The sequence below is a fragment of the Parasteatoda tepidariorum genome, chromosome 7 (genome assembly GCF_043381705.1).
Source record: "Parasteatoda tepidariorum isolate YZ-2023 chromosome 7, CAS_Ptep_4.0, whole genome shotgun sequence".
Lineage (NCBI taxonomy): Eukaryota > Metazoa > Arthropoda > Arachnida > Araneae > Theridiidae > Parasteatoda > Parasteatoda tepidariorum.
The window spans coordinates 89071678-89098329 of record NC_092210.1 but is presented as its reverse complement, the minus strand read 5'-3'; the positions used below and the strand labels follow the sequence as shown (position 1 = coordinate 89098329).

Sequence of the window (26652 nt, the reverse complement as noted above, 5' to 3'; positions counted from 1 at the left end):
TCAGTGTTTTCACTACAGCGCGAGAACGCGAGAATCTCGCATATTTTTTAATATTCTCGCATTAAAAAATGATTACTGCGAGAAATTCGCACATTCTATAAACCAATTTCAAAATTCGCGAATTTCTCGCATTTTGAAAAAAATTTCTCATTTGCGCCATTTAGAATAAAATTCGTTTCACTTTTCTTCCTGGATCTTTTATTATTTTCAACATTTGGCCCATTATCTAGCTTCCCTATTTACCAGTATTGTTCAGAACCTTTAAGAACAACAGAGCACCATCCTTCCGAATTACGGAACCTCTTTCAGAACGCATTTCTCTGCAACCAGGTGTTTACCGTAGGTAAGGTTTCTTCATGTAAGATGTTCAAATTTTTTGCTCGTTAATGTAAGATGGACAAATGCCTTGTAAAGCCAATATCTTCTACTCCTAAACGGACAAATGTGGGTAGAAACGATCAAAACCAAACAAATACGCATTTGAGCAACCTAATGAGAATAGCTGATGAAAAAGTAGATGTAGAATATTTTCCATATGCAGTAAAAATATTCAAGGCTTTAAAAATTAGAAGATGTTAAAAATGCATTATAATTAAATAAATGATTTTTTCCCCTAAGTCTCTTGGTGTTTTTCTTTTTTTTTAATCTTTGAAATCTCACCCTGTTTTTGAGAAAGGGTGAGAAATTCTCACCCATTTTTTTTTCTGAGATGAAAACACTGTAAGATGCAATGTAACAAGTGCAGCATATTAAATGTATCGCAATATCATTAGCCTTCAGTGTAGCCCGGTAACAATGAATGATTGTTAAAAAAGATAGATATAAAATTATGTCCTCATAATGAGATAAAAGTCATGATTTATTATCTATAATAAAAAAGGGAAATAAATAAAAGGAAATTTGGGGAAAAAGGAAATGACCCTATTAATGAAAAGATCTTGTCAAAGAAACAATTCTGCCTACAAAATGACTTTGTTGATAAAACTAACCTGTTGACAAAAATGACCCTGACGACGAAATTAACTTGTCAACGAAACCACCATGTTGATGAAATGGCAATTTTGCCAACGAAATAGAGCATTGACAAAATTACTCTGTCGATATATCAGCCCTGACAACAAAATTAATATGTTGACAATAGGGCCTGTTAATAAAACGACACTATCAACAAAATGACCTGGCCAATGAAATGACCTCTTGATAAAGTGATTTCGATGAAATGAACTAGACCCTAATTCTAACAATTGAAAGTATTGGGTAAAAATATAGTTGGGTCATCCATGGTGCACTGATTAATGGGACATCTAAACTTGCCTGTCAAGAAATTAACATACAGACAGTAAAAGAATGGCTACCTAATTTATAATGATCACCTAATACAGGCTACATTACCTATACTTTCAAAAAAATGTGCTTAAAAGTATGAAGCCCCTTGCAGAACAATAAATCCAAGTTGCAATGAAAATTTTATTATCACCAAATTTTGGAAACAACTAGGCAATTTTAGACAACTAAAAAAAAATTCACAAAAAGAAACAAATTCAAAAAGTACGTCTTGTAGCTATTCTGGAAACCACGAAGCATTTTCGTTTTAAATTCTTGTAAGTACAAAAACCATTTGGTACATTAGCAATTATAGAAGATATAGACAGACACTGATGGAATCTCTATCACTTAAAAATTACATTATAGTAATTTAAATAATTTAGAGTTTAAATGTAACAATATCTGCATGAAAAGTTATTAAAAGTCTTGTCGTAGAATATTCAGGGGTCTGTCTAGGTTTTTCTGAGAGGTGCCTATTTTGTGAAAATTTAAATATAATTTGTGAAAAATTAAAAATTATATCAAAAATCAACACAAAAATATGGACTTATTGTTTCTTAAGGGATACGAAAATAAAATTTTAAGAAAAAGTATTTTGGGAAACTACTGTTTTTCCTAATGTTGAATTTGTGAAGGTACCGCTAAACGGTAATAAATTCGGCCTGGATAGATCCCTGATATAATATAGGAAATATTCCCCTATTGATATCTGTTTGTTACTACCTTTCGCAAGGCACCAAAAGGTTACTAAAATTTTTCAAAAATATGTTGTGGTTCACTAGGGTTGGCTTTGAGTTATAACTTTCGAGTTGATTCTTTTCTGTAATGATTTTTCTTTTCAGTTTCTAGCAAGTCACTACCCAGAAGTCCCCAAGCTTAACTTTAATTTTGGCTTTGATACAAATTCAGAAATCTTTCCATTAGATACAGTTTTGCCCTTGTTGCTATACCTACTATTTATAAGACAAAAGGGATATTTCCAGATCGTGATCTGTCGCGCCAACTTCAATCACTAAAGTGCTACATAGATTTCAAACTTGCACATTTAAAAAATAAAATAAAAAACATGCAGATGTTTGCCTGGAGGTAGCTATGAAGTATACCTTTCAAATGGGTCCCTTTCTGCGAAATTTTATTTTTAATTTCCTGCGGGTCGCTGCCCGAAAGTTGCTAAGACTTGATGATTATTCTGGCACAGATCATGATATGGAAATCTCCCCAAGAAAAACAACTTAATTTTTTGAATACTACATTTTACTACTATTTTTTAAGCACTGAACATACCAGCAACATCATACCACTCTGCACCATTAGTAATTCCTCCTGGAAAATCATCATCAGGGCAAATATGTCCCTCTTTCATAAATGCATGTGAATTTGAATAAGTTTTAGCTAACTTCATGAATAATTTGTCATCTGGTGAGGGGCTTTTTACACCAAAAATTTTATGATACTTAGAATCATCAAAAGGATAGTTTGCAACCAATGCACCTCCGTGTAAATTAGCAGAAAGCACAAACGGATTGGAAACAATCCAAGTCATTAAATTAACTGTTTCCGGCTGACGACCAGCAGTCATTCTGGTTGTTTCATCCAAAGAAAACTGGTCCGGAAAATCTCGATTTAAATCAATTCCATTCGCATTTTCTCTTCCAGTTGGTTTGGAGGAACCAAAACAATCACCTTCACGAGCAAACTCAAAGCCATCGGGATTAGCTGATGGTAATAAATGTATATCAATTGAATCAACTATCTTTGTTACTCTTTCGTCCTTTCCGTAGTTTTCAAGCAAATATTGAGCTAAGTTTAAAAGTAGTTCTCTACCAACTGCTTCGTTGCCGTGTATGTTAGCCACATATTTAAACATAGGTTTGTTAATTGTTACATTTGATGTTATTCGTATAACATATAGTTCCCGTTTCTCTACACTTTGACCTATGGAATAAACACTAGTTAAAGTTTTATAATCTTTTTCTAATTTCAGCAGATTTTCCTTCAGTTCCTCATAATGACGGTAATGTGATGAATTCGATGTGATAACATTAAATGCTGGAGAAGCGTTTGCACCAATATTTGGACTGCTTTGAAAGTTAAAAATAATTAGCACCAAAAATTTACAAAACGGTTTTATAAATATGTTCCTCATCATCAACGCCATTATTTACTTCGTAGCACAATTTAGCCTCTGAATGACAACATTGCCAGAAAAACTTTCAGTTTCGGTTTTAGTAGAACTAAACAATTGAAAGTCTCTTTTTAGTGAAACGACTAAAAAGCTGCTTGGCTAACAGAATTTTTAGTCGAATACGCTTATTTGATTGGCTGTTATCCTCATCGTTATTTCTGGCTCATATCATTTAGCCAATAAGATTTATCTATTTAATTATTAGTCGCGTCTAATACGCAACGTCCACATGAATATTTTTCATTACAACAGAAACAGATAAACTGTAACTGCAAATTGTGTTGTTGAATATTGTTGCAGAAATGATCAACCGGATGTTTATCTCATTTGTTTTTGAAACGATTCCAGTCCAAAATAATCGCAAGTCTAAAATATTGTTTTTTTTTAAAATTTATCTAGTTCAACGGAATAAATGCTACCAATAATGAATGAATTGGAGAAAGAAAAATCACTGGCTAAAAAGGCTCTGAAACTTCTTCGCCCTTCATGGTGTGAATTAAGGTATGACGAAATCAAAAACAAACCGTATTTAATTGGCAAGAAAAAGGACAGCCTTAGAACTGAAACAATTTATGTTACAAATGCTTATAAAGCGCTAGATTTTGATGGACTAAAGACTGTCATCGCTGATTCTGGACAATCAAGTGTAGCTTTATCAATTCAAAGCAGCGATTCAACGAATGTGTTTTACAGGTGTGAAATAGGATTAAAATCTGTTTGCCAGCGGAAAAACGAAGAAAGTTCTGAACAGGTGAATAAAAGCGATAGTGAAGTTGACTCAGATAATTAGTTTGTTATATCAGTCCTGTGTGTGATGATGTAAATATATGCAGAAAACGAGGATTTGAATAAAATTAAAATTTTTTTTAAATATTCTAATAAAGTAGTTTAACTGTTCATTTTTAACTTTATCTGGATACATTTATTAAACTCAGAAATCCCTTTATATGTAGTTAAAACATGTAAAATAAAGCAATGGAAAATTACAACATCTCTTAATTTTTTAAAATTTTAATTCTAACTTTTGAAAATTCTCTCCTGGGTAGACTATATTTGAGGGTGCCCCTTGATTCTCGCCAAGTTGTGATCGCAGTTGATCGCCAAGCTGAGTGATGTTGAAACAATCGTGATTCGGATTGGTTTAGATTATACCGCTATTTTTAAATGTTCAACGGTATATGTGATTTCAGATGTCCGTTAGTTCTAAGTAGGATACCGGCTGGTAAGGTCATTTTTGCTTCTGGTTCTAAAAATGACTACATTTTATTGGGTTTATTAATTTTGCTTATATTGGGTTCATTGCAATTTTCTAAAAGTTTTGTTGAAATTTTCCAATGTTTTATTGAAATATCATGTTTTGGCTGCCATTCCTGTTACTATGGTGTTCCGCACAAATAGGAATGGAACCAAACATATGTCGCCAAGGGGTACCCTCAAGTATATTTTTACTGATTGTTTTTTCTCCAAATGTGTATTTATTAAATTAAGCATTAAAATTGCCCCAAAAGACTTCCAATATCAAAAGTTGAAGTTTGAGTGAAGATGAGTTGAAGTTAGTTTTAATATCAGTTATATCGTATAAATATCCTTCGTATATTATTAGTAAAATTTTTGATAATTAAATTTACGGCTTGAGAGTGTGGGGAAATGGAAAAAATATTTTTACAGCTTCAAATTGTTTATTTATCCCTAAAATAACTGAAGAAATGATTACGTAGCTCTTCACAGCGAATCAACATTTATTTTCGGTTAAAATGAGTAGTACTGAAGTTCATAGAAACTTATTTTTATGTTAAAGTAACATGCTCAATTACAGCGTAATTACTTAATCAAGATCAATTGCAGATTGGATAGAAATAGTATACATTTCGATAAAGGGTGGATGGTTTTACTATTAGGCATTGCATTAAAAAAAAATCAGTGTTTTCATAAATGAAGTTCATCTATAATAGTGACAATCTATGTGCAAAATATTTGGGTTTTATAATTATGCTAAGTGTTTATAAAATTTAATTCTTGTTTCTCCAATTAAAACTAAATAAATGCATATGCTTGATTTCAATACTCTTATAACATATATTAATGCAAGTAAAATAAAGTTAATAAAAATCTAGAATATATAATCTTGGTGATAAGTGATAAACCTAGAATAAATATCTAGAATATATATATGCTTGGTGATAGATATTTTTTGTTAGTGTTATATTTCTTGTTGTACTCAACTTATCGGTTTCAAGGCAATTTTCTACCCTTATTATTGCAAGCTGGGGTAAATATCTAATAAAAGTAAATCCATTTAAAATAAGTTCAATTATAGTTACTATTCAAAATTTTTTTTAAAAAATTATTTAACTTGCTTACAATTAAAGTACAGATGAACAAAACTTAATGATGAACATAAATAGAAAATTTATAAAAATATTTTTATTTCAATTAAGGTGTTTTACTTTAATAAATAATAAAATTTGTATTGTTTTACCTAAGTTAACTTTTTCCTAATTTGGTGTATTAATAATTTTTAAATAAATCATTCTATGTTACATTAAAACAGCTAGTTATAGAGATATTCAAAAATAAGAGGAAAACTAAAACTCCATATTCTCCTAATGATGTTTTTTATGTTTCACGAATATAATATGACAAACGGCAAAATATTTTTCCCCCAAACCAATATCAAATCTTCCTAATTCTGCAAAATAAAAATTATAAAAACTTTTCATATATTGGTGGTGAAAGAGTTTATTTAATATTCATTCTTAATAGCAATGATCCATTAGCTTTCTCTTGAATAGCAAGACCAAATTCCCCCCCCCCCTTCTTTTCTGTACTCCTTGATAAAATTCTTTAATTTAGTTATCTGAGGGTTGACAAGTTTTTGAGAGTTTTAACCATGAATAAATTGTCATATTAAAAACCTTTTCTAAATTCCTATCGTTCAAAAAGACCGACTTATTGTAAAATTTTTTAACAATCTTTTTTTAAATATTAAATTTGTATTGCATATAGTGTTTTTGTTGTTAATTATATATAGTCACATTAATTTCCCTAATTTTGAATAATAAATCCAAATAATTAATTTTTTTTAATCTAGAAATCAGGGCTCGAAAAAACTTAGAAATTTTACCCGTCCCAGAGGACGGCTTGTCCAACAATGTGTCCGTCCTCCTTTGAAACTAACCCGTAGCTTCTAAATAAATAAAAATATAACTTTCTCTTATTTATTACAAACATTTATATAAANGGACCAGTAACTAAAACATTTTACTAGTCCGCACAAAACTTCACTGGTCCGTCTACGCGTTCCTATTAGCTGCAAATAAATAAAAAAAAATTATCATTTTTGATTGAAAAAATCATGATTTTTTTTTTAAAATCATAAATTTTTGATTTAAATCGCATTTTTTTGATTAATATTAATTTTGTATAAAAAATTTTTAAAAAAAAATTGTGAATAAGCTCTAAAATAGTTTTAAGTAAGATCGTTTAAGTTTCATAAGATCGAGAATAGATTAGCGGAGATCGGCTGCGGCGGATGGTGGTCCGGCGGACCACTGTTTATTATTTTATGCTGGTCGGACTCCGATTTTAGTGGTCACGGACCAACGGACCACCGTTAATTTCGAGCCCTGGATATGAAATTAAAAATAAACATCTTACATGACATGAGTTAATTTTGTCATGTTTCAATTATAATTGCTTGGTGATAGATATTTTTCGTTAGTGTTATATTTCTTGTTTTACACAACTTATCGATTTCAAGGCATTTTTCTACCCTTGTTATTGCAAGCTGGTGTAAATATCTTATAAAAGTAAATCCATTTAAAATAAGTTCAATAATAGTTACCTATTCAAAATTAAAAAGAAAAAAGATTTAACTTGTTCACAATTAAGGTACAGATGAACAAAACTTAATGATGAACATAAATAGAAAATTTATAGTTAATTTGAAAATTTATAAAAATATTTTTACTTCAATTAAGGTGTTTCATTTTAATAAATAATAAAATTTTTATTGTGTTACCTCAGTTAACTTTTTTCTAATTTGGTGTATTAATAATTTTTAAATAAATCATTCTATGTTATATTAAAACAGCTAGTTATAGAGATATTGATAAACATGAAAAAACTAAAACTCCATGTTCTCCTAATGATGTTTTTTATGTTTCATGAATATAATATGACAAACGGCAAAATATTTTTTCCGCAACCCAATATCGAATTCTCATAATTCTGCAAAATAAAAATTATAAAATCATTTCATATATTGGTGGTGAAAGAGTTTATTTAATATTCATTCTTAATAGCAATGATCCATTAGCTTTTTCTTGAATAGCAAGACCAAACTTTTTTTTCTCCTTTTCTGTACTCCTTGATAAAGTTCTTTAATTTAGTTATCTGAGGATTGATAAGTTTTTGAGAGTTTTAACCATGTTAATTACCATGTAAAAGTTTTAATTGTCATATTAAAAACTTTTTCTAAATTACTATCGTTAAAATAGACCGATTTATTGTAACATTTTGTAACAATCTTTTTTTAAATATTAAATTTGCATTGCATATAGTGTTTTTGTTGTTTATTATATATAGTCACATTAATTTCCTTAATTTTGAATAATAAATCAAAATATTTAATTTTTTTTAAATCTAGAAATTTTGTCGAAAACAAGGACACCCTTAGTGTGTGCTATGGCACTCAAGGGTGTCCCAAGGTGTCAATTATTTCAATAATCCTAAATCAACCAGTCCAATATTAAATTTTAGTCTAATATTAACAAGAGTCATTGTATTCCGGGTGTGTACCCCGGAATTTCGGATCATTCCTCCAAGCCTAGAAACAGGGCATATGATTTGTTTTGCAGAAATCTGCATATTTCAAGACCACTGATTCGCAGACTTCCGCGAAACAAAACTTATAATCCGATGAAATTTTCACTGCAATCTAAAATTTGAAGTAAGAATTAAGTTCTATATTCAAAAATTAAAATTTTGAAACCTTTGCTAAAATATGTTAGTTTTTTGGTTTGTTGGATTTTTATCGTTTTTAATATTTGAAACTATACCGTAATCCGCTAATATTACGATTTTAGTATCAAACATAGATTTTCTTATTTACCCGATTCAAAAGTTACTCATTGTGAATCATATTCACGCGATTAAAAAATCGCAATCTCGATTCGTATTCATGTGATTTAAAAGTCCAATATTGCAATTTGTATTTATGTTTTTAAAATAAATATCACAATTCGTATTTACACGATTCAAAAATCTAATATTGCGATTTATATTTTCGCTTTCTTAAATCCAATATTGCGATTTATATTTTTGCTTTTTTAAATCCAATATTGCGATTTGTATTTTGGCGTTTTTAAAATCCAACGTCACGATTCTTGTAAGAACGAAGTTTTTTTCTTAAATTAGTTACTACAATGTGATATTCTACATTGGTAGTGCATTTAATTATAACTCTTAATTCAAAGAAATTATATATGAATAGTATATAGATTGATATCTTGTTATCGATTTTTTGGACATAAAATTTTCAGGGTATTTCACTTTGTGTCACAATCACCCCTGCATTAATTTAAGTCTAATATTGAGCCAGTATTAAGTGAAAAAGCTGTAAAAGGTTTCATTTCTTTTTTTATTTCATACATGCTGTTTTAAAGAGCAATCATTGCCTATTCTAACTGGTCTAGGTTGGCCTGCTCTATGACACCCCCCTCTTGTATACGGGCTCATGCCCATATACAAGAGGGGGGTGCAAATCCCATGCAGAAAAGGAGATAATCGTATTCAAGGTATTCCATTTTCCACAGATGGGGAATATCTTTTTACTTTGGTTAAATCTAAGGCACTTTAAGTACCCACTTGATGGTCTTAACAGTGCAGTCCCCAGGAAAAGGCAACAGCAGATTTTTCTTTGGAACAGATTTCTAAAAAAGTGAGTACGGCAGAAATTTAAACTATTCTAGTTCCTTCTTTAACTTGGGCATCAGCTACCTCATTTTTTCCAACAACAACATGTGAAGGTACTCATTGGAAATATAGGAGGTGATGCAATATGATTCTAAATATGAGAGGTGATGCAGTATCATTCGCTGAAGATATTTGGTTTATAGATAAAAGGAGATTTTATAGCTTCTATTTGCAAAAGATTCGTTTTAAATTAAATACAAAAAATAGGAAGAAAAGTAAATAGCTATATTCAACTTTATTCTATTCTACAATTGGAAAAGTTTTGTAATGAGCAGCAAGCTCATCCATTATATTAAACTAATGTACATTAAATTTGATTGTAGATGATAAACATTGTTCTCTATTTTTTTATGATTTTATTCATTCTAAGCCAAGCTTTATGCATTTAAGCGAAGCTTTACACATTTCCTCTATCTAGCTCCTTTCAGATTAATTACAAAAAAAAAAGGTTTGGTTATGAATTTTTCATAGATTTCCAAATGAATTAAATAAATAAAATTGATAAAACTTACAAACAGTTTCTATGTTACACTTGACAACTTTTTCTTTTTAAAATGTTGTGTCATGTTAAACAGTATATAACATGTATTTGAGTTTTATGCCTGAGGTCTATGTAGATAGAACACACAGACACACCTCTTTTATAATATGTGATCCATAATTCATTTCATTTTTCACAGTCATGGTAAAATGAAATCTATACTTAGCAGAAAATATTGAAACCATTTAGGTTTTTTTTAAAAAAACTTTTATAAACAGAGATTTGGACCCTTGGATTTCAACAAACATTAATTTAGTGTGATAAAAAATTTTTAGGCATTTATTTCCACTATATTATAATTGTAGTTTCTATTTCTAATTCCTAAAATAATGTTACATGACCTTAAGTTCAGTGATTATGGTTGATACATATTGAAAAAGGGAAACAGAACTTAACCAATTATCTTGTAGTCACCAAAAGGGGTTTATACATGAAAAATTTCTAGATTGAAAAACTGGTTTATTTGCTTATACTAAGTGGATTTTTATTTTTGTTACTTACCATTTAAGATTTGAAAAAGCACTGCATATTGATTTCAGATCAAAGTATAAGTACCTGTACTATTAATACATTATTACGCTGAACTATAATTCTTTCTTCAAAACAAATCCCAATGTTGAAACATTTGTGCTACAATTTTTGTAAAATAAAATCATAGTAAGATAAAAACATTAAGTATCTGCACACACAATCCAAAAGTATCTGCAAGTTCATAATATTTTTGATAATTGAATAGTTTTATTAAATATATGAAAACCGTTTAAATAATTTTATTTATTCTTGGCAAAAAAATATGCACATCACATGCATGTTATTGAACATTAGAGTTATACATGGAAATTATTAATACATTCATATGAAGTAATTATCAAATTAAGTAATGTTAGTAATTTCGCTCTAAACGAAATTACATTAAAAGATTTCCTACTGTCATCGCAATCGTTTATTTTAGTTGTAAAAAATCAGCTGATTGTAAGCTCAACCATCAACGATGGGATTGTTAATCTTTGGGCTAAAGTGGCAGTTATATCTTTTCTCTTTGGGAGCAGCAAACATACAACTAAACACTGACTTTCTTTTTTAAATCATGATTATTCAATCTGCTTTGCATTTTCTTTCTCCCCCCACTATAAATTTTTTTTTTGCGAGGGCAGATACTTTTTTTTATATCACAATAAATATTTTTTTTAAAAAAAAGTATCTGCAAAATTGAGAATCATCACTAATATATTCGCGCACAGCATGCGTCTGTATTATCTAACTATGAATAGAATAATTGTCCTTTTAAAAAGTAACTAAACATAAATGGGTTGGAACCATGATAAATCATAAAATGGCACAAATCCTTTATACATATTCATATCACTTCATATTACTAGCTGTTTTTAGTGTATTTTGTGGGCTGTTATCCGTCACAGACCTTTCTAGATAAAAATATTTTTTTATCACACTAATCAGCCAAGGACCAAAAGCTCTCATAATAAAAGCATGTTAAATTTGCAATAAAATAAAAAGTTTCTTCAAAATATAATATTATAAACATGCGCATAATATGGATATACCATTCACTTACATGTAATTAAAAATAAAATTTAACATATAAAAAATAATATATCACAGTTTTTTTTGTATTGCTACACAGAAAAATTTGATGAAAAAAACTATGCAAAATACAAATATCAACGTTATTACAAGATGTATTACCAATTTTAAACTATTTAAAAAAACTGAACTTTTAAAGATTAATTGGAAATTTAACACTTAGCAAACTCAAAGTTACTTTGTAAAACACCTACAAGTCTCACTACAATAAGCCTCAGAAATAAAGTAGGCAATTTGCAAAGAGCCAGATTTTCTAGTTAGCCTACTGCATGTACACAATATTAACATTCAGAAATATGTTAAATTTTTGAGACTTTATCTTATAATTTATATCCAAGTAAACCTTATTAAGAGTTAATTAGAGCAATATTAATTCAGTGAAATTTGTTAAATTAACTTTTCTAATGAACAGAAAAATTGTCAAAACAAATTACCCTTTAAAGAGTAAATTGCATATTTATATAAACTAAATAGTTGCACTGACACTTAAGTTTCAAAATACTAAATGGTTTTAGAAAAACTCAAAGCCTGCCATTTTGTATGTATCTATATAAAGAACAGCTTAATGGAAAATTTGTGCTTAACCTTTAGTCACTTTTGATACTTCATGACTTAGTTGCTAGATTAATCAGATTAATTTCAGCATGTCAGTCAAAATAAATGCACATTAGGGAGTGCAAGAAAAATAAACAAATCTATACACCAGTAAAACAATTTTAATGATTAAGTAAACTACTTACTTGCACAGTACAATTTATGTAACTTAAGATGCAGAATTAGTATCACGATAACATCCTGATGAATACCTCACTACATCACCCCATAAAGTTGATGTCTTACAATTAGGACACAAACCTTCAACGGGAAGGAGGAATTTTTCTTTTGTACAAGACTGAAAATTCCGTCCTAAACAAAGAATGTGAAATATCTGCAAGCAATTAGAATTAAAGCATATAAACTGTTTATCATCTTTAGTTACAATATTATCACAGATGTAACAAAATTTCAAATTCACGTCTTCATCAGTTTCGCACTCAGTGCCTGTCTTTTTTACTTTTCGTGGCTGAATTGGACCAATGCATATTGGTATGTGTAATGGAGGTAATTTAGAAACCTTAAAAAAAGAAGATAATCATTAATATACAAAGCAATCGTATAAATTTTTTCTATGAAGTTGGAAAATAATCATACATGATTAATTTCTGAAGAAAAAAAAAAAACAACAACATGCAACTTCAATAAAACTGAGAAGGTTCTGCAATGAATATAGTTTCAGCACTTCAATCAATATAATTGAAAAAAGTAATTCGTATTTGTGTTCCATTTATACTTAAGAATATGACTTTTTATTAAATATGGTACACATTCCCCCCACTTTCTTTAATTAGACAAAACTATTAGCTGTAGAACTATGATCTTTGGTAGCCTCGCACCCTTACGTCTGCAGATGAAAAATACATCTTACAATTCCATACATATTTCAATTTCTAATTAATTTTAGAGTAATTAAATTGTCAAGTTTTTTTTGAACAAAAATCAAACTTCTCAAATATCTTGATTTTTTGCCACTTCATCAACAGGGGTTTTAGAAGTGAAATGGGTAAGCGCAGGGATCTGGAAAGTACCGTGCCAGTAGTACAGAAGCTTAGCAAGTATCTTATTAAAATGACATATAAAAAGACATTAAGGTATGGCAAAAAGACAAAGTGATCTCATGCATTTAGAAATGAAATGTTCAAGCTGTTTTTAGGACCAATAATACAAAGGTTGGTAAGCAATAGAGAGCAGGGGTGAAATGGTGGAATTAACTCACTTTCCAAAGAGATGATTCACACTTGAATTACAGCAATGGCTGGTCAAACTGAATTCTGCTTCTTACTCACACTGGCTGCACATCAACTGTCAGCAGACTGTACACCCCTACTGCCTTTATTGTTAATAATTCCAGGAAGGTCACCGTTTATTTATAAATTTTTTCAAATTCAAAAGATAAAACTTACATCAAATTCTTGCTTGTAGTTTATATCCAGCCACTGCACAGCCAAAGGTAATCTGTTCCAGGGACCAACTCTTAACATTTCAGACATAACACGAAATCTATATTTCAGAGCACTTTCTCGAGGGACTTTCTTAGCTACATGCTTCAATCTTCTGGATTTATCAGGGTTTTGCCAAGCCCATTCAAACTGCGAAAATAAATTAATATTAATTATACAGGATATTTTAGCAGCCTACATTTTAACAATCACTAACACAAAATAGCTTAAAATGCCAAGCAATCGCAGTTCAAGAAACAACCCTCATATGCTAAATACTGATTCTGACAAATGAAATTTCTGAATATGATGCATTTAATTCTGATCAACAAGTTCATTTTTATTAAGAAGTAAATTCGAATTATTTGTTACAACATATTGAAATTAGTAGCAAAAAATTACATCCAAGAACAAGGAAAATGAATCTTGTTAAACTTTAAGTGTCTTACTATAAAGCAATATATTAGTTTCATTTTTACGAATAAACTGCTTGACAATTGCTGAGGAACAGTTTACATTTTTCAGAATAATTAATAATAGACATTGATTGATGAAATGAAACTAAATACATATTTAGTAGGGACAATGTGCATTTATTATTTTGCAAAATAGTTCAGATATTGATATATCGAAAAACAATAAAATTAAGAATAAAAAGATGCTCAATGGAGGATTTCCTAAAAGCCATGAAAAATGGCTCTTTTTGCCAGAATGTTACAAAAATTAGTATCCCAATAAGATGTGTGATAACCTTGGACACTACTGCACATTTTGCATCTGTTATTGATGCTGTCCAGTAAACTATTGGAGAGTCCTTGGGAGATATTGCCCCACTTCTCTCTCAAGGTGGTTTTCAGCTCTCGTACGGTTTAGAAAGGATGCGTTCTTTGTGAAACACATCTACAAAGAACCTCCTAGGCATACTCTATAGAATTTAAGTCTGAGGAGTACACAGGCCACGGCATACATAAAATATCTTTACTTTCTAGTGGACCTGTGTGGCCACGTATCATAACAGAAAGTCCGGATCTACTACATCCCTGAAAAAACAAACATGATCCAGAATAATCTCTTTGCAAAACCACTGCCATGTTACACAAACTCGCTCAAAGATGCAAAGCAGTATTCAGACAATATGCATGATACTTGCTCGTACATGCACACCTGAGCCACACCGATCACGTCTATGAACCTATTGTTGTGAACATGTTCTTCTATTTCTCCACACTAACTGGTAGCCAGAATCACTTGTCATAGTAAATTGAGATTCTTTGGAGAACATCACCCTGAACCATTGCTGGTTACCCCACCTAATATGTTCCTTACATCAATGTAATCTTTCTCAACGATGGCTTGGTTAAAGTGGGATGCATCGAACAATTTTCCATGCATGCAAACCAATTAGATTTTATAGCCGTAAGATGATTCTGGCAGAAACATGTGTACCGCTAGTAGTTGCAAGGTCTGCAGCTATCTGCTTGGGAGTAACATTTCAGTTTCCTTTAACTGCTGGGAATACATACTGTTCCTCTTGTGGTGCGATGTACCTATAACGACCGCCAACATGCTATCGCAGAGCATTTCCACCTTCAGCGGTCTTCTTTAATCACGAGATGACAACTCTATAACACTCCCATTACTGAGGCCACAATGGTGACATTTTGACCTGCTTCCAGTAGTGTAACAGCTTGTCCAGGATCGTAAGAACTCAAATGATATCTTGCTAATATTTTGCACTTAATTATTGCAACACCACATTGAATTTCAAAGAAATAAGCTATCTTGAAATAATTAATAAAATACTTTTTTCCTTACAGAAACAACCTATGGTGCTATTTTGGTCAAATACCTAACATAATGAATTTTTGAATAAAGGAATAGATTGGTGCACTGCATTTTATAGAGATAACAGGTATTGCTCTATCATGCCCTCTACATTTGATTTTACTGTTAATGGTTGGCTGTCAAGACTGCAACTTTACATAAATCAGTTATTTTTAACATGTTAAGCAGTGTATAAAGGTAAGTGTATAAACTGCAAAGATAAAGGAGCATAATTATAAATTAATTTTTTTGTAATATCTAATAAATAAATAAAAAAAAACAATATGTAAAAAAATAAAGCACATTTAAATGAAGCTGTACACATTTCAATAAAAAATTTGAGTGCAAAAACACATAAAATATAAATTATTGTGTAAATAAATTTTATACTTAAAATATATTGTCATTTAACTTAATTATTTTTAATAATAGCCTAAGAAATCAGTAACTGCTTAATTCTTTTGAGATTGTCTTTTTAGTTATTATTTATTTCTAATTAATAAAAAAATAATTACTGTAATCCTGATGGCCTGTTAGCCTTATAAGTAAGCTAGGAAATGGAGCATTCTTTTAGTATGATTTAACGGTGCACATTAATAATTGTTTATTTCTTTTTCTATTTTTAAGAATTCAATATTCTTACATTTTGAAATTACTTGAAAGCAATATAATCTATTAAAATTATAATTTAACAAATTACATTTCAGTAAGTAATTAAGACTGCAAGTAATTACAAGTTTTAAAGAAAACATTGCTTTGTCACAAGTAAAGCTAGTTACTGCAATTCTGTAAAAAATCGAGACTTTGAATGTTTGGCTTTAACTTTTTTTCTCCTTCTATAGTCATTAATGAGACACGTGATATATTACTTAAAAAAATATTATATCAATATATCTGGATGTCAAATGCTTGGAGACTAAAATAATAGCATTTATATCATAATTTAAAGGGGTGATATTTAAGAGAAATTAAAATACAGAAAGAAATATGTGTCATAACCATAACAAAATAAAAACTTACTCGAAGAGCAGAAACATCAGTAGGAAATCCATGTACTACAAGTACCATGTCCCTGATAAAAATTTAATTTAATTATTGAACAAGAATTTACAAAAAAGAAAAAAAACTTTTTAGCATTAATGCATTGATTAAATATTACATATAAAACAATACAAATAAAACATTACAAATAAAATCTTACAAATAAAATATTACATATAATAAAACTGTTAAAATTTTATAGGCACACCGTCTATAAATAATTTGAAAGATATTGCAAAACACACAAAGAGTACTATTTAATATTATGGACAAAATTTTCCCGGTTATGATTACCCCCTCCCCTTATTTCCAAGTCAACAATTTAATTTTATTGAAACGTTGCATTTTTAGTCAAAGAAAAAATATTTTCAATTCTGATTTTGTAACATCAAATATCATCAATACAATTTAATTTGCATATTGAAGGTTAGGTCCTTAAACCATTAAGAATGAGACCTAGTACCTGAAAATCCAATTATAACATAAAAATTATTAACTTATTTTGTATGCATTGTACAAATGCTATATAAATCAGTAGGAAATCTATGCACTACAAGGTTCTGGGTCTCTGAGAAAAAATTATTAAATTGGCTTACAGTTTATGGGTCACTTTAATGTTTGGGTGCCATTTGCTGTCCATTCGAAAAGTATTTTTTTAAAAATTCTAAGAAAGTAAATGATTTTTCTTTGTGTCATACTCATTAACAGACAGTTTCTAGTACAGGAAGTATAATATTTCAGGGCCGTAATTAAGAAATAATTGAATTTTAAGGAAATTAAATTAAGGAAAACTAAAAATACAGCTATGCAAATCATAAACACTAAAATGTTATTACACGAATTTCATTTCAATAACTAAGCTTTTTACTTAGTCATATTTTATGTTTCGTAAAGTTGTCAAAATTATATTCTGATAAAATTATAACAAATTAGAAGTAAATTTTTAATGAATGAATTACAACAGCCTAGAAATTAATGTCATGTCTGTTATGATACACATATTTACATTTTCATAACTACACAATTGGAATTCTATAACACTCTTATACCTGTGAAGAATGTGTAAATAAGAGATATGCAAAGTTACCTGATGCAAGTATATTCAACTGTTTTTTTTTCTTCATTAATTTTATTTTCATAGGTGCCAGCTTTGTTCTTTTAAATGAAAAATAAACTAGTAAATTATCTGAATATACAGAACAGTATATTCAGAACTAAACAGAAAAGCATCACTAAATTTTTTATTATTCTGATAGCCTACATTCCTCCTATAGCCTCATTACAACCTAAAAATTTATTATGTTAAATAATTTTAAATGGAGTTTAACAAAGATGTAAAATTTGCATCAATTAGTGTAATTAATTTTTTATTTAGTTATTTGTCTATTTTATTTATCTATGCACAATGACATTTGCATTTACAAATTTTGGTTTGCAGGGCAAATGTAAATCTCAGGCACTTGCCATCATGCCAAAATTATTTCTGTGAAAAAAAAATTTCGTTCATCAACACTCTTATAGTAAGCTAACAGACAAGCAAAAATAGGGTATTAATACTATGTGCGCAACAACAAACTTATTTTAATAAGACTTCTTTCTAAAATTAATGAACTCTGTACCATGGTCCTTTATCATTTGTTTTAAAAGCACCACCCGCTTTCATTCCTTTATTGTGTTGTTGGATTCGGCGATTTGGATCCACTGTAAAACCGATGTAAGTTCTTCCTTTATATTTTTCATTTAAAGAATACAATAAATAACACCCGTAGAAATTTTCCACTTCCATTTTGTTTTGAAACAAATAGTAGTAGATCTTTATCTAATATCACGAAAAAACTTTAATAAACACGAAAATCTTTAAAAACTTTAAAAGAATATTCTTCATGCTATTTTATCATTTTTCTCATAGATTCAACGATATCAACTGATCTTCATGGGTATATGTAATTTAAATTTTCAACCAAAATGTCTTTTTTTTTAATCTGTATAGATTTTGACTTTCTATTTCTGTATAGAATAAGGATTTATTTTTACAAAAATAATTGGCGATCGCAGCGCTCGAATACGCCATCTGGGGAGAGACCGGTTTCATGCTTTTGGCCCTTCTCCCTTCCCTCTCCTCCTCCTTTGTTGTTGTTGTAGTTCATTTACGTCGCACTAGAGCTGCACAATGGGCTATTGGCGATGGTCTGGGAAACATCCCTGAGGATGATCCGAAGACATGCCATCACAAATTTGATCCTCTGCAGAGGGGATGGCACCCCCACTTCGGTAGCCCGACCTGCACACGAAGTCGAGCACTTTACGGTAGAACAGTTTAACGAGGACCAATACCGCACACCCTCGGTCCCTACGCAGACTGATCCAAGTGGTCACCCACCCGCACACTGATCGCAGCCAGTGATGCTTGACTTTGGTCATCTGCTGAGAACCGTGTCTTAATGATCAGTCCACTGCGGGACCCTCCTCTTTTCAATTGTATAGAAATGTACTACGATATTTTTCCTTTTCTTAATATTTTTTCTTTTTATTTAACAAAAATATTTTTTTTAAATTTCCGTGATGCTTTTCTTTAGAACTATGTTTTATATAGCTTTCAGTTTCATGTAGTTTTTTAACTTAAAAGATTTTAATCTATACGAAAATCAAGAGAGAAACTGACATGTGCCCGCCGTTTATTAAAATCACTTTCGTTTTATGCTCTTTTGATTTTATTAAGCGGCTGATTTTATTAAGAGGCGATTCAACATTTGAAAAAAAAAATCACATTTTTACGATATATTCTAAATGCATAGACTTTAAAATGACAACATTAATGCTTTATTCAACTAATTTAATTATTTTAATAAAGTAAAACCCTACATAAAATTAAATTTATAAAACTTTTGCAAAAAACCGATCAATGGATGCTTGAGTTGCACTATTTGAAATTAACTTTTCAACATCATTTGAGAGTTTATAGAAGTTTNAATAGGCGCAGTTTGAATGATTTTATCTTCAGACTGCAATCCTTTTTATTGAACCTCTTTTTTTTTATCTACAACAAAAACTCTATTCACTTTTCAACCATTATCATTTAAGGTGGTCTTGTGCAGTAAAAATCTATATAGAGCTCAATTTTCCATTCATATGTCAATTTTGCAGACCTCCAAAGTCTCGTCTGGTGCGTTATCGTTTTTATTTTGAAACACGAAGGATTCTGCATAATTTTAAAATACATCATACCTGACAAAATCTGAGAATTGTTAATTTTTAAAAAGATAATTCAAGCATTTTAAGTATTCATTGATCTTTAGTTATTTATAAATATAACTGTTCCCCTTCAATACACCATTAAGAACTAATACTTGTTCTTTCACTCTATTTTATTGGGAATTCCTTTAATTTTCCGCAGTTCTTCTAATAAAATAAACTCATAATCATGTTTATGTTTGAGTTTATATATCGTTATTTAAAATGAATTTGATTAACTTTTTCAAGAATCATTTCTCGGCCTAAAAATAGATAAGTGGTAGAAAAAGAAATGAATCAAGTTTCCTCCTGGTATATACTAAAAAGGGACAATAATAATACTAGGATTTTAAATTCATCCACTAATTATTTTTTGAACAAGTTAAAAAACAATCTGTATTTGAAAAAGAGAGTTAGATTTAGTTTTGGATCAATTTTCTTTAATAATAATTTCTTCAAAAATAGCTTTTTTCCCTTTAGATCAGAAAAAGCGCAATTTAGTTTATTAAAAGAAATTTCTGTTTTTCTTTCTTCTTTTTTTGCTATGAGAAGCTAAATACGTTTTTATTTTTGAATTATTCTCATTTTAACTACAAAAACTTAATTAGTTACTATTTTATAAATTTTTTTATAAATTATTTTGCTACAAAATAAAATATTTTTGTATGAAATTTTGTATAAAATATTTGCTATAGAAAATAAAATTTTTTTACTAAAAAATAATTTAAAATGGTGTTCTAAACACAAAAGGGGAATAATAATGCAAAGAAAAGACTCCGAATCTAAAATAAACAAAATAAATAAAATATTGAATAATTTTATGAAATAGATCTCAAATGAAAATAAGTAATGAAAAATAGCACAGCTATCATAAAGACTATGAAGAGTTTATAAGCACTTAAAATTCACCAAATAATAGAAAAAAAACCTAAATATCTTTCAGCCAAGTCAAAGAAGACTCTGATAACTCCTTTTCCAACAAAAGGGTCTTTTAAAAGAGGAGTGTGATGAAATGACAGGATAATGGGTGATCAAACAAGTTCTGGGAAAGGAAACAGCGGGCACAGCTGCTGCGCCAACGCCATTGTAAGGGCAAGTTTTTTGAGCGGCACATATGCTGTGCCAGCCGTTTGCAAAGGGTTAAATTCAGGATTCAGGGAAAATATTAGCTGCCTAGTGCTTAGACCTTAATTTTGCCAAAATATATGTTCAAAATGAAGAATAAAACAAAGAAAAATAATAGACAAATGAAAAAAAAAAGGGGGGGAAATAATAATGCAAAAAAATAACAAGCAACTGGAGAAAAAAAAGGATATTAATTTTTTAAAAAATCCGGAAAATAAAAGATATAATCTTTTTATCAGCTCACACGATTATATCCGCAAAAAAGAGTGCTTTCTAATATTGCATCAATATAGGATTGTATTGATTGTCACATTATTGTATTGATATATTTTGCTTTGGCTATATTGATGCAATATTAGAAAGCACTCTTTTTTGCGAATATTATTGTGTGAGCTGATAAAAAGATTATATCTTTTATTTTGCGGATTTATTAAAATTTTTGTCTTTTTTTCCGGTTTTTTGTTATTTTTATTATTATTTTTCTTTTTTTCCCCTTTTTTCATTGTTCTGTAATTTTTCCCTTGTTTTCTATACCTTTTGAACTTATTTAATGAGTTCTATTTACTTACAGCTTATGCGCAATAAATAAAACTCATTTTTATTAATTTTCTTCGTGTTTTTTGTTTTTATTTATTCCGCTATATATATATATATATATAGCCCAACAAAAAATTAATCAGGAACCAACATATGTTGTTGGTCTCAACTTATATTCCATCAAAAACCATCTTAATTCCTGATGGTACCATTAAGTCTGACCATCACCTCATGTTGGGAATTGGAACTAATTTATGTTGGGCCAACATAGAAAAAACCGACATAGTTTGATGGTGTTTTTCAATAGTCCAACAGAAGGTCCATCAAGAACTAACATGGTTTGATGATCCAACGAAAAAATTTATCAGGAGCCAACATATTTTGATGGTATTTCTCAATGGCCCAACAAAAAAAATCCACCAAGTACCAGCATGGTTTGATTGTATTTTTTGATGGTCCAACACAAAAATTAATCAGGAACCAATATATTTTGTTGGTTTCCAACTTATATTCCATCAAAAACCAGCTTAATTTCTGCTGCCACCATCAAGACTAAACACAAAAATTAATCAGGAACCAATATATTTTGTTGGTTTCCAACTTATATTCCATCAAAAACCAGCTTAATTTCTGCTGCCACCATCAAGACTGACCATCACCCTTCCCCGTGTTGACGTGAGGAAAACGAGAGAAAAAAAAATCGCATGTGAACGGGAATTTAATTGCAGACTTTTTCGTGGGTACATATTTACCACCAATCTCTGATTTTCATTCGCATGCGAAAAAATAACAGACAGTGAGAATGATCCTTTACTCTCTAAAAATTCGGTAATCAGGCTCTCGTTCGCAGCAACAAATTCAAATATGTGATTTTTCACATACAGCGAGAATGACCCATAAACCCAGCACATGGTCATTGAATATCGAAATTTACTAAAAAATATTTTTATGTCACGTCTCTCCAATCGCTCCTCTAAAAAACAGCTGATCTAACTTGATAGCTCGAGCATACGTGAACAGAGGAATACTGCGCACTGCTTGCAAGTTCTGTAGTCCGTCCTTGTCACAGATACTGAATCAGATTCGTTCAACATTCGGACGGACTCAACAGAACGGAGAGTGAATGAGGTTACCCTGGTTTCACTCTATAATCTCTCAACAATTTGTAGTCTTTTTCAGCTGCCACTGCTGACAATTTTATTCTCAGTTTATGAATCTCAATAGATGTAATATTATATTTAACAGGCATTTTCGTTACTGCTTGAAATAATTTTTTTTAAAAAGCAAAATAAAATTTCTAGTTTATTGGACTTTCAGGGGGTGTGAGTGCGCTCTCTTCATCCGCTTGTGAGCATTCATGCTTAGTCATCAAATTTTTAGATGCCTCTTGAAACCTAGTTTTACAATTATACTTTTAATCTAAAATATTCGTTTTTTTATTGTTTTAGTCAGTTATTTATTAATTAAATCATAAAAGAGAAAAGTCATTTCAGAAGAAAGCAAGTAGCATTTATTTCACATTAAATTTAAATACATTTTTAACAGTAAAAGTTGAATTAAATGCTATTATTAAAAATTATACACATGCACTTAAAAAAGCATAAATAACCAACTTAGTCATCCGAATATAATCATATATTGCTTTTCATTGACTTTTGTCCTACAGCACACTTTTGTACATTTTAGTATTGGCATTTCACGTATACACATATTTTAAAATTTATTTTCGATAATCCATTGAAAATTTTTTAAACTATGAATCTCAATAACGAAAGATTTATAAATATAAAGGGAACACAAAGTTCCGTTGAATCGCGTGCATATCGCGTACATGCAGGTTCATTTTAAGAAAATGTCAAATGCAAAATAAAAACAAGAGAACGCATCAGTTTAATTTCTTCAATATAAGCTTTGAATAGACATTAAATATTTCTCCAAACAAATTCCAAATAGATTGGAACAAATTTAATAAAAATAATTACTTTTAAATGCTTTTTGCATATAGAATAAAAAGTTTTTGCCCAACTTTATATTTGGTACAATATTTGGGGAATACCATATGAACATAGTAGGTGGAAGATAAGGGAAGTTAGACATCTTAGTTCATGATATATTTTTTCCACCCTCAATTTTTAACTAAATTGTCACACTTATAAAATATTTCTTTCAAAAAATATAAATTCAGTGTTTAATATTTTTTTATAGCAAACAAAGTATTAGTTCGTTTCAATTTCGAGTATTATAATCCTTTCAAGTAAAAATATTTAATAAAACGGTGGTGGAAATATGCTTGGATAAAAGCAATAAATTTACTTTGCTTCATACGGCATTCACTTTCTGTTGCTCGTAAAGAGGCGAAACTGAAGCGTTTAAAAAATATAAATTTTACGCATGAAGGTAGGTTATGTTTTGAGACATACCGGCCACTGTCCCCAAGTAGAAGTCGAACTAGTGCAATATAAATAGTTCAGGTTAGGGTTTTTCAGGTGATATCCAGCTGCGCATCCCACGGGGCATCGATTTCCTACTATCAATTTCGAGCAATCTTGCTTTAATATCATACCTTCAGGCATAACAGGAGGAGGACAGTAACATTCAGGCATCTTAGACCATGTTAAATTTTGTAAACATATCATGTAGTTTATTCCTTGAATAAATTTCGATCCTTCTTTCTCCCATTTACATCTGAGTACGCAACGTTCTCCGATTGCTATATTTTTGCAGGTAGAATCACTTCTCAACCATGTTTTAAACCACTTAGGTTCGGGACAAACGGTGCGACACTTCGGAAACCTTGGCCATCGGGCATTCCTTTGGCACCTCATTCTACCATCTCCTTCTATTCTTTTCTTCCTGTCCCTACAAGTAAGTTGGCAATAACTACCTCTACGCAGGTCTCGACATTGTTTGGGAACTATTGCGAGATCAGGGTTCAGTCTTGGTTGTGGACAGGTGCAACTAGGTAATGCACTCCAGGTAGCGTTACTCAAACATGTAATAACTTTATTTCCTACAATCCTACCACCCTGTGTGCAAACTATGGAACAAGATTTACCTACAACCGGGTTAACACACGCTGGTTCAAACTTCATGAAAGGGGGTAAAAAGAGAGTTCGACATTTTGGCGAAATACATTGAGTGCTGCGAAGTGATGACCACCTAGTGCTGTTAAAACACATTATTGTTTTATGTCCCCGTATTTTTTTGTATCCCTTGCATCGAATCTTACAAACTTCCCCTCTTCTTTTCATATTACAGTTCTCACTGGCTTCTAATTCATGGGTAAAAATTGGTGAAGGGCACAAACAATCAGGGAATGAAGTCCATTTGTGCATTTTTAAACACATTATTTTGGCATTCCCTATCATTTGACCTTTATTTCTGCAGTTAACATTGCATGAATCACCCACACCTTTGGATGAACAGTTCTCCGTCAAAATCAAATAAAAGGGAAGTTTAGGTTTTCGACATCTTGTAACACACAGAGCTCGGAAATTCCATTTAGCGTTGATTCCACACGTTAATTGATTACTACCTTTTAATTTATAATGTCTTTTACATCCAATGGTGCAGGTTTGTCCCCTTCTTTTGCTTTCGCATTTTCCAATAATATTTAGTTTTCGAGGAAGTACGGGATTCGGACAGGTGCATTCAGGAAAGGAACTCCAATTAGATCCAAGTAAACATTGAATTTGTGATTTTGCAATTAGTTTACCACCTTGAGAACAAGTCAAACGACAGGTTTCGCCAACTACTTTTGACGTACATTTGCTTCTAAGATTCAAATAAGTAGGAAGTTTAGGTTCCGAGCACATAGAGGAGCACTTTGGTAGGGTAGAAGACCATTTTCTGTTTTCTTCACATTTCAAAATATTTGGTCCCACTATTTTCTGATTCTTTTTACACGTAATTACACAAACCTCACCTTTTTTCTTTAAGTTACAGTTATCTGCTGTTTGCAAATCTCCTGATAAGTACAATGATGGGCAGGTGCAATCCGGCAGCATGCTCCAATTTCCTGTACTTAAACATTTTATCGCAGGGTTTCCAACAATATTACCTTTTTGAGAGCACATTACTTCGCAAGATTCACCAACAATTTTTGAAGAACATTTCACTTTGAAAGACAAATATTGAGGAAGTATAGGTATGGAACACACCTGCGCACATTTTGGTGATATAGACCAAACCCTATCTTTCAGACACGTTAAAGTTTCCTGTCCAATCAGTCTTTGATTTTCACTGCATTTCAGTTTACAAATATTTCCCTCCCTCTTATTGTCACAATTTTCAGTAGTTTGTAGACCAGTTGATAAAACTGGCAGCGGGCAAGTGCAGTCTGGAAATTTACTCCAAGTTCTTTCGTTTAAACACGTAATTATAGGACTTCCAATAATATTACCATTTTGAGAACACTTTAGTTCGCAAGATTCACTAATAATTTTCAAAGAACAACTGAATTTGACAGCCAAGTATGTTGGAAGTGTAGGTGCAGAGCATATCAGAGCACATTTCGGCTTATTAGACCACATTCTAGTTCTTAGACATGTTATCGTTTGCTGTCCTATTAGCCTTTGATTTTTGTTGCAGCTTAATTTGCACATATCTCCTTCCTTCTTTCTGTCACAGTTCTCAGTAGTTTGTAGACCAGCTGTTAAAGCTGGTGACGGGCAAGTGCAGTCTGGAAATTTACTCCAAGTCCTTTCGTTTAAACACGTAATTATAAGACTTCCAATAATATTACCATTTTGAGAACACTTTAGTTCGCAAGATTCACTAATAATTTTCGAAGAACAACTGTATTTGATAGCCAAGTATGTTGGAAGTGTAGGTACAGAGCATATCTGAGCACATTTTGGCGTATTAGACCACATTCTAGTTCTTAGACACGTTATCGTTTGCTGTCCTATCAGCCTCTGATTTCTGTTGCAGCTTAATTTACACATATCTCCTTCTCTCTTTCTCTCACAGTTCTCGGAAGTTTGTAGACCAGCTGATAAAACTGGTGACGGGCAAGTGCAGTCTGGAAATTTACTCCAAGTCTTTTCGTTTAAACACGTAATTATAGGACTTCCAATAATATTACCATTTTGTGAACACTTCAGTTCGCAAGATTCACTAATAATTTTCAATGAACAACTGTATTTGACAGCCAAGTATGTTGGAAGTGTAGGTGAAGAACATATCTGAGCACATTTTGGAATACTAGACCACATTCTACTTTTTAA

The 26652-nt window shown here is 30.6% G+C and overlaps 2 protein-coding genes across 2 annotated transcripts in view; both read right to left on the bottom strand.

The window, feature by feature from the left end:
- The window catches only part of LOC107451613 (carboxypeptidase D), a 52256-nt gene extending 48665 nt beyond the window's left edge, over positions 1 to 3591 (bottom strand). Inside the window, exon 1 of the mRNA XM_071182915.1 lies at positions 2611 to 3591. Coding sequence (XP_071039016.1) covers positions 2611 to 3484 — 874 coding nt within the window. The 5' untranslated portion in view covers positions 3485 to 3591. The remainder of the gene's footprint in view (positions 1 to 2610) is intronic.
- A 7191-nt stretch (positions 3592 to 10782) lies between these two features.
- Positions 10783 to 18534, bottom strand: LOC107451621 (structure-specific endonuclease subunit slx1). The gene is made up of 4 exons (XM_016067778.4): positions 18151 to 18534; positions 16511 to 16562; positions 13631 to 13816; positions 10783 to 12744 (listed from the first exon to the last, which is right to left on the bottom strand). The coding sequence occupies exons 1-4, from the start codon at positions 18315 to 18317 to the stop codon at positions 12394 to 12396; spliced, it is 756 nt and encodes a 251-aa protein (XP_015923264.1). The 5' UTR covers positions 18318 to 18534; the 3' UTR covers positions 10783 to 12393.
- Between the last annotated feature and the right edge of the window lie 8118 nt (positions 18535 to 26652).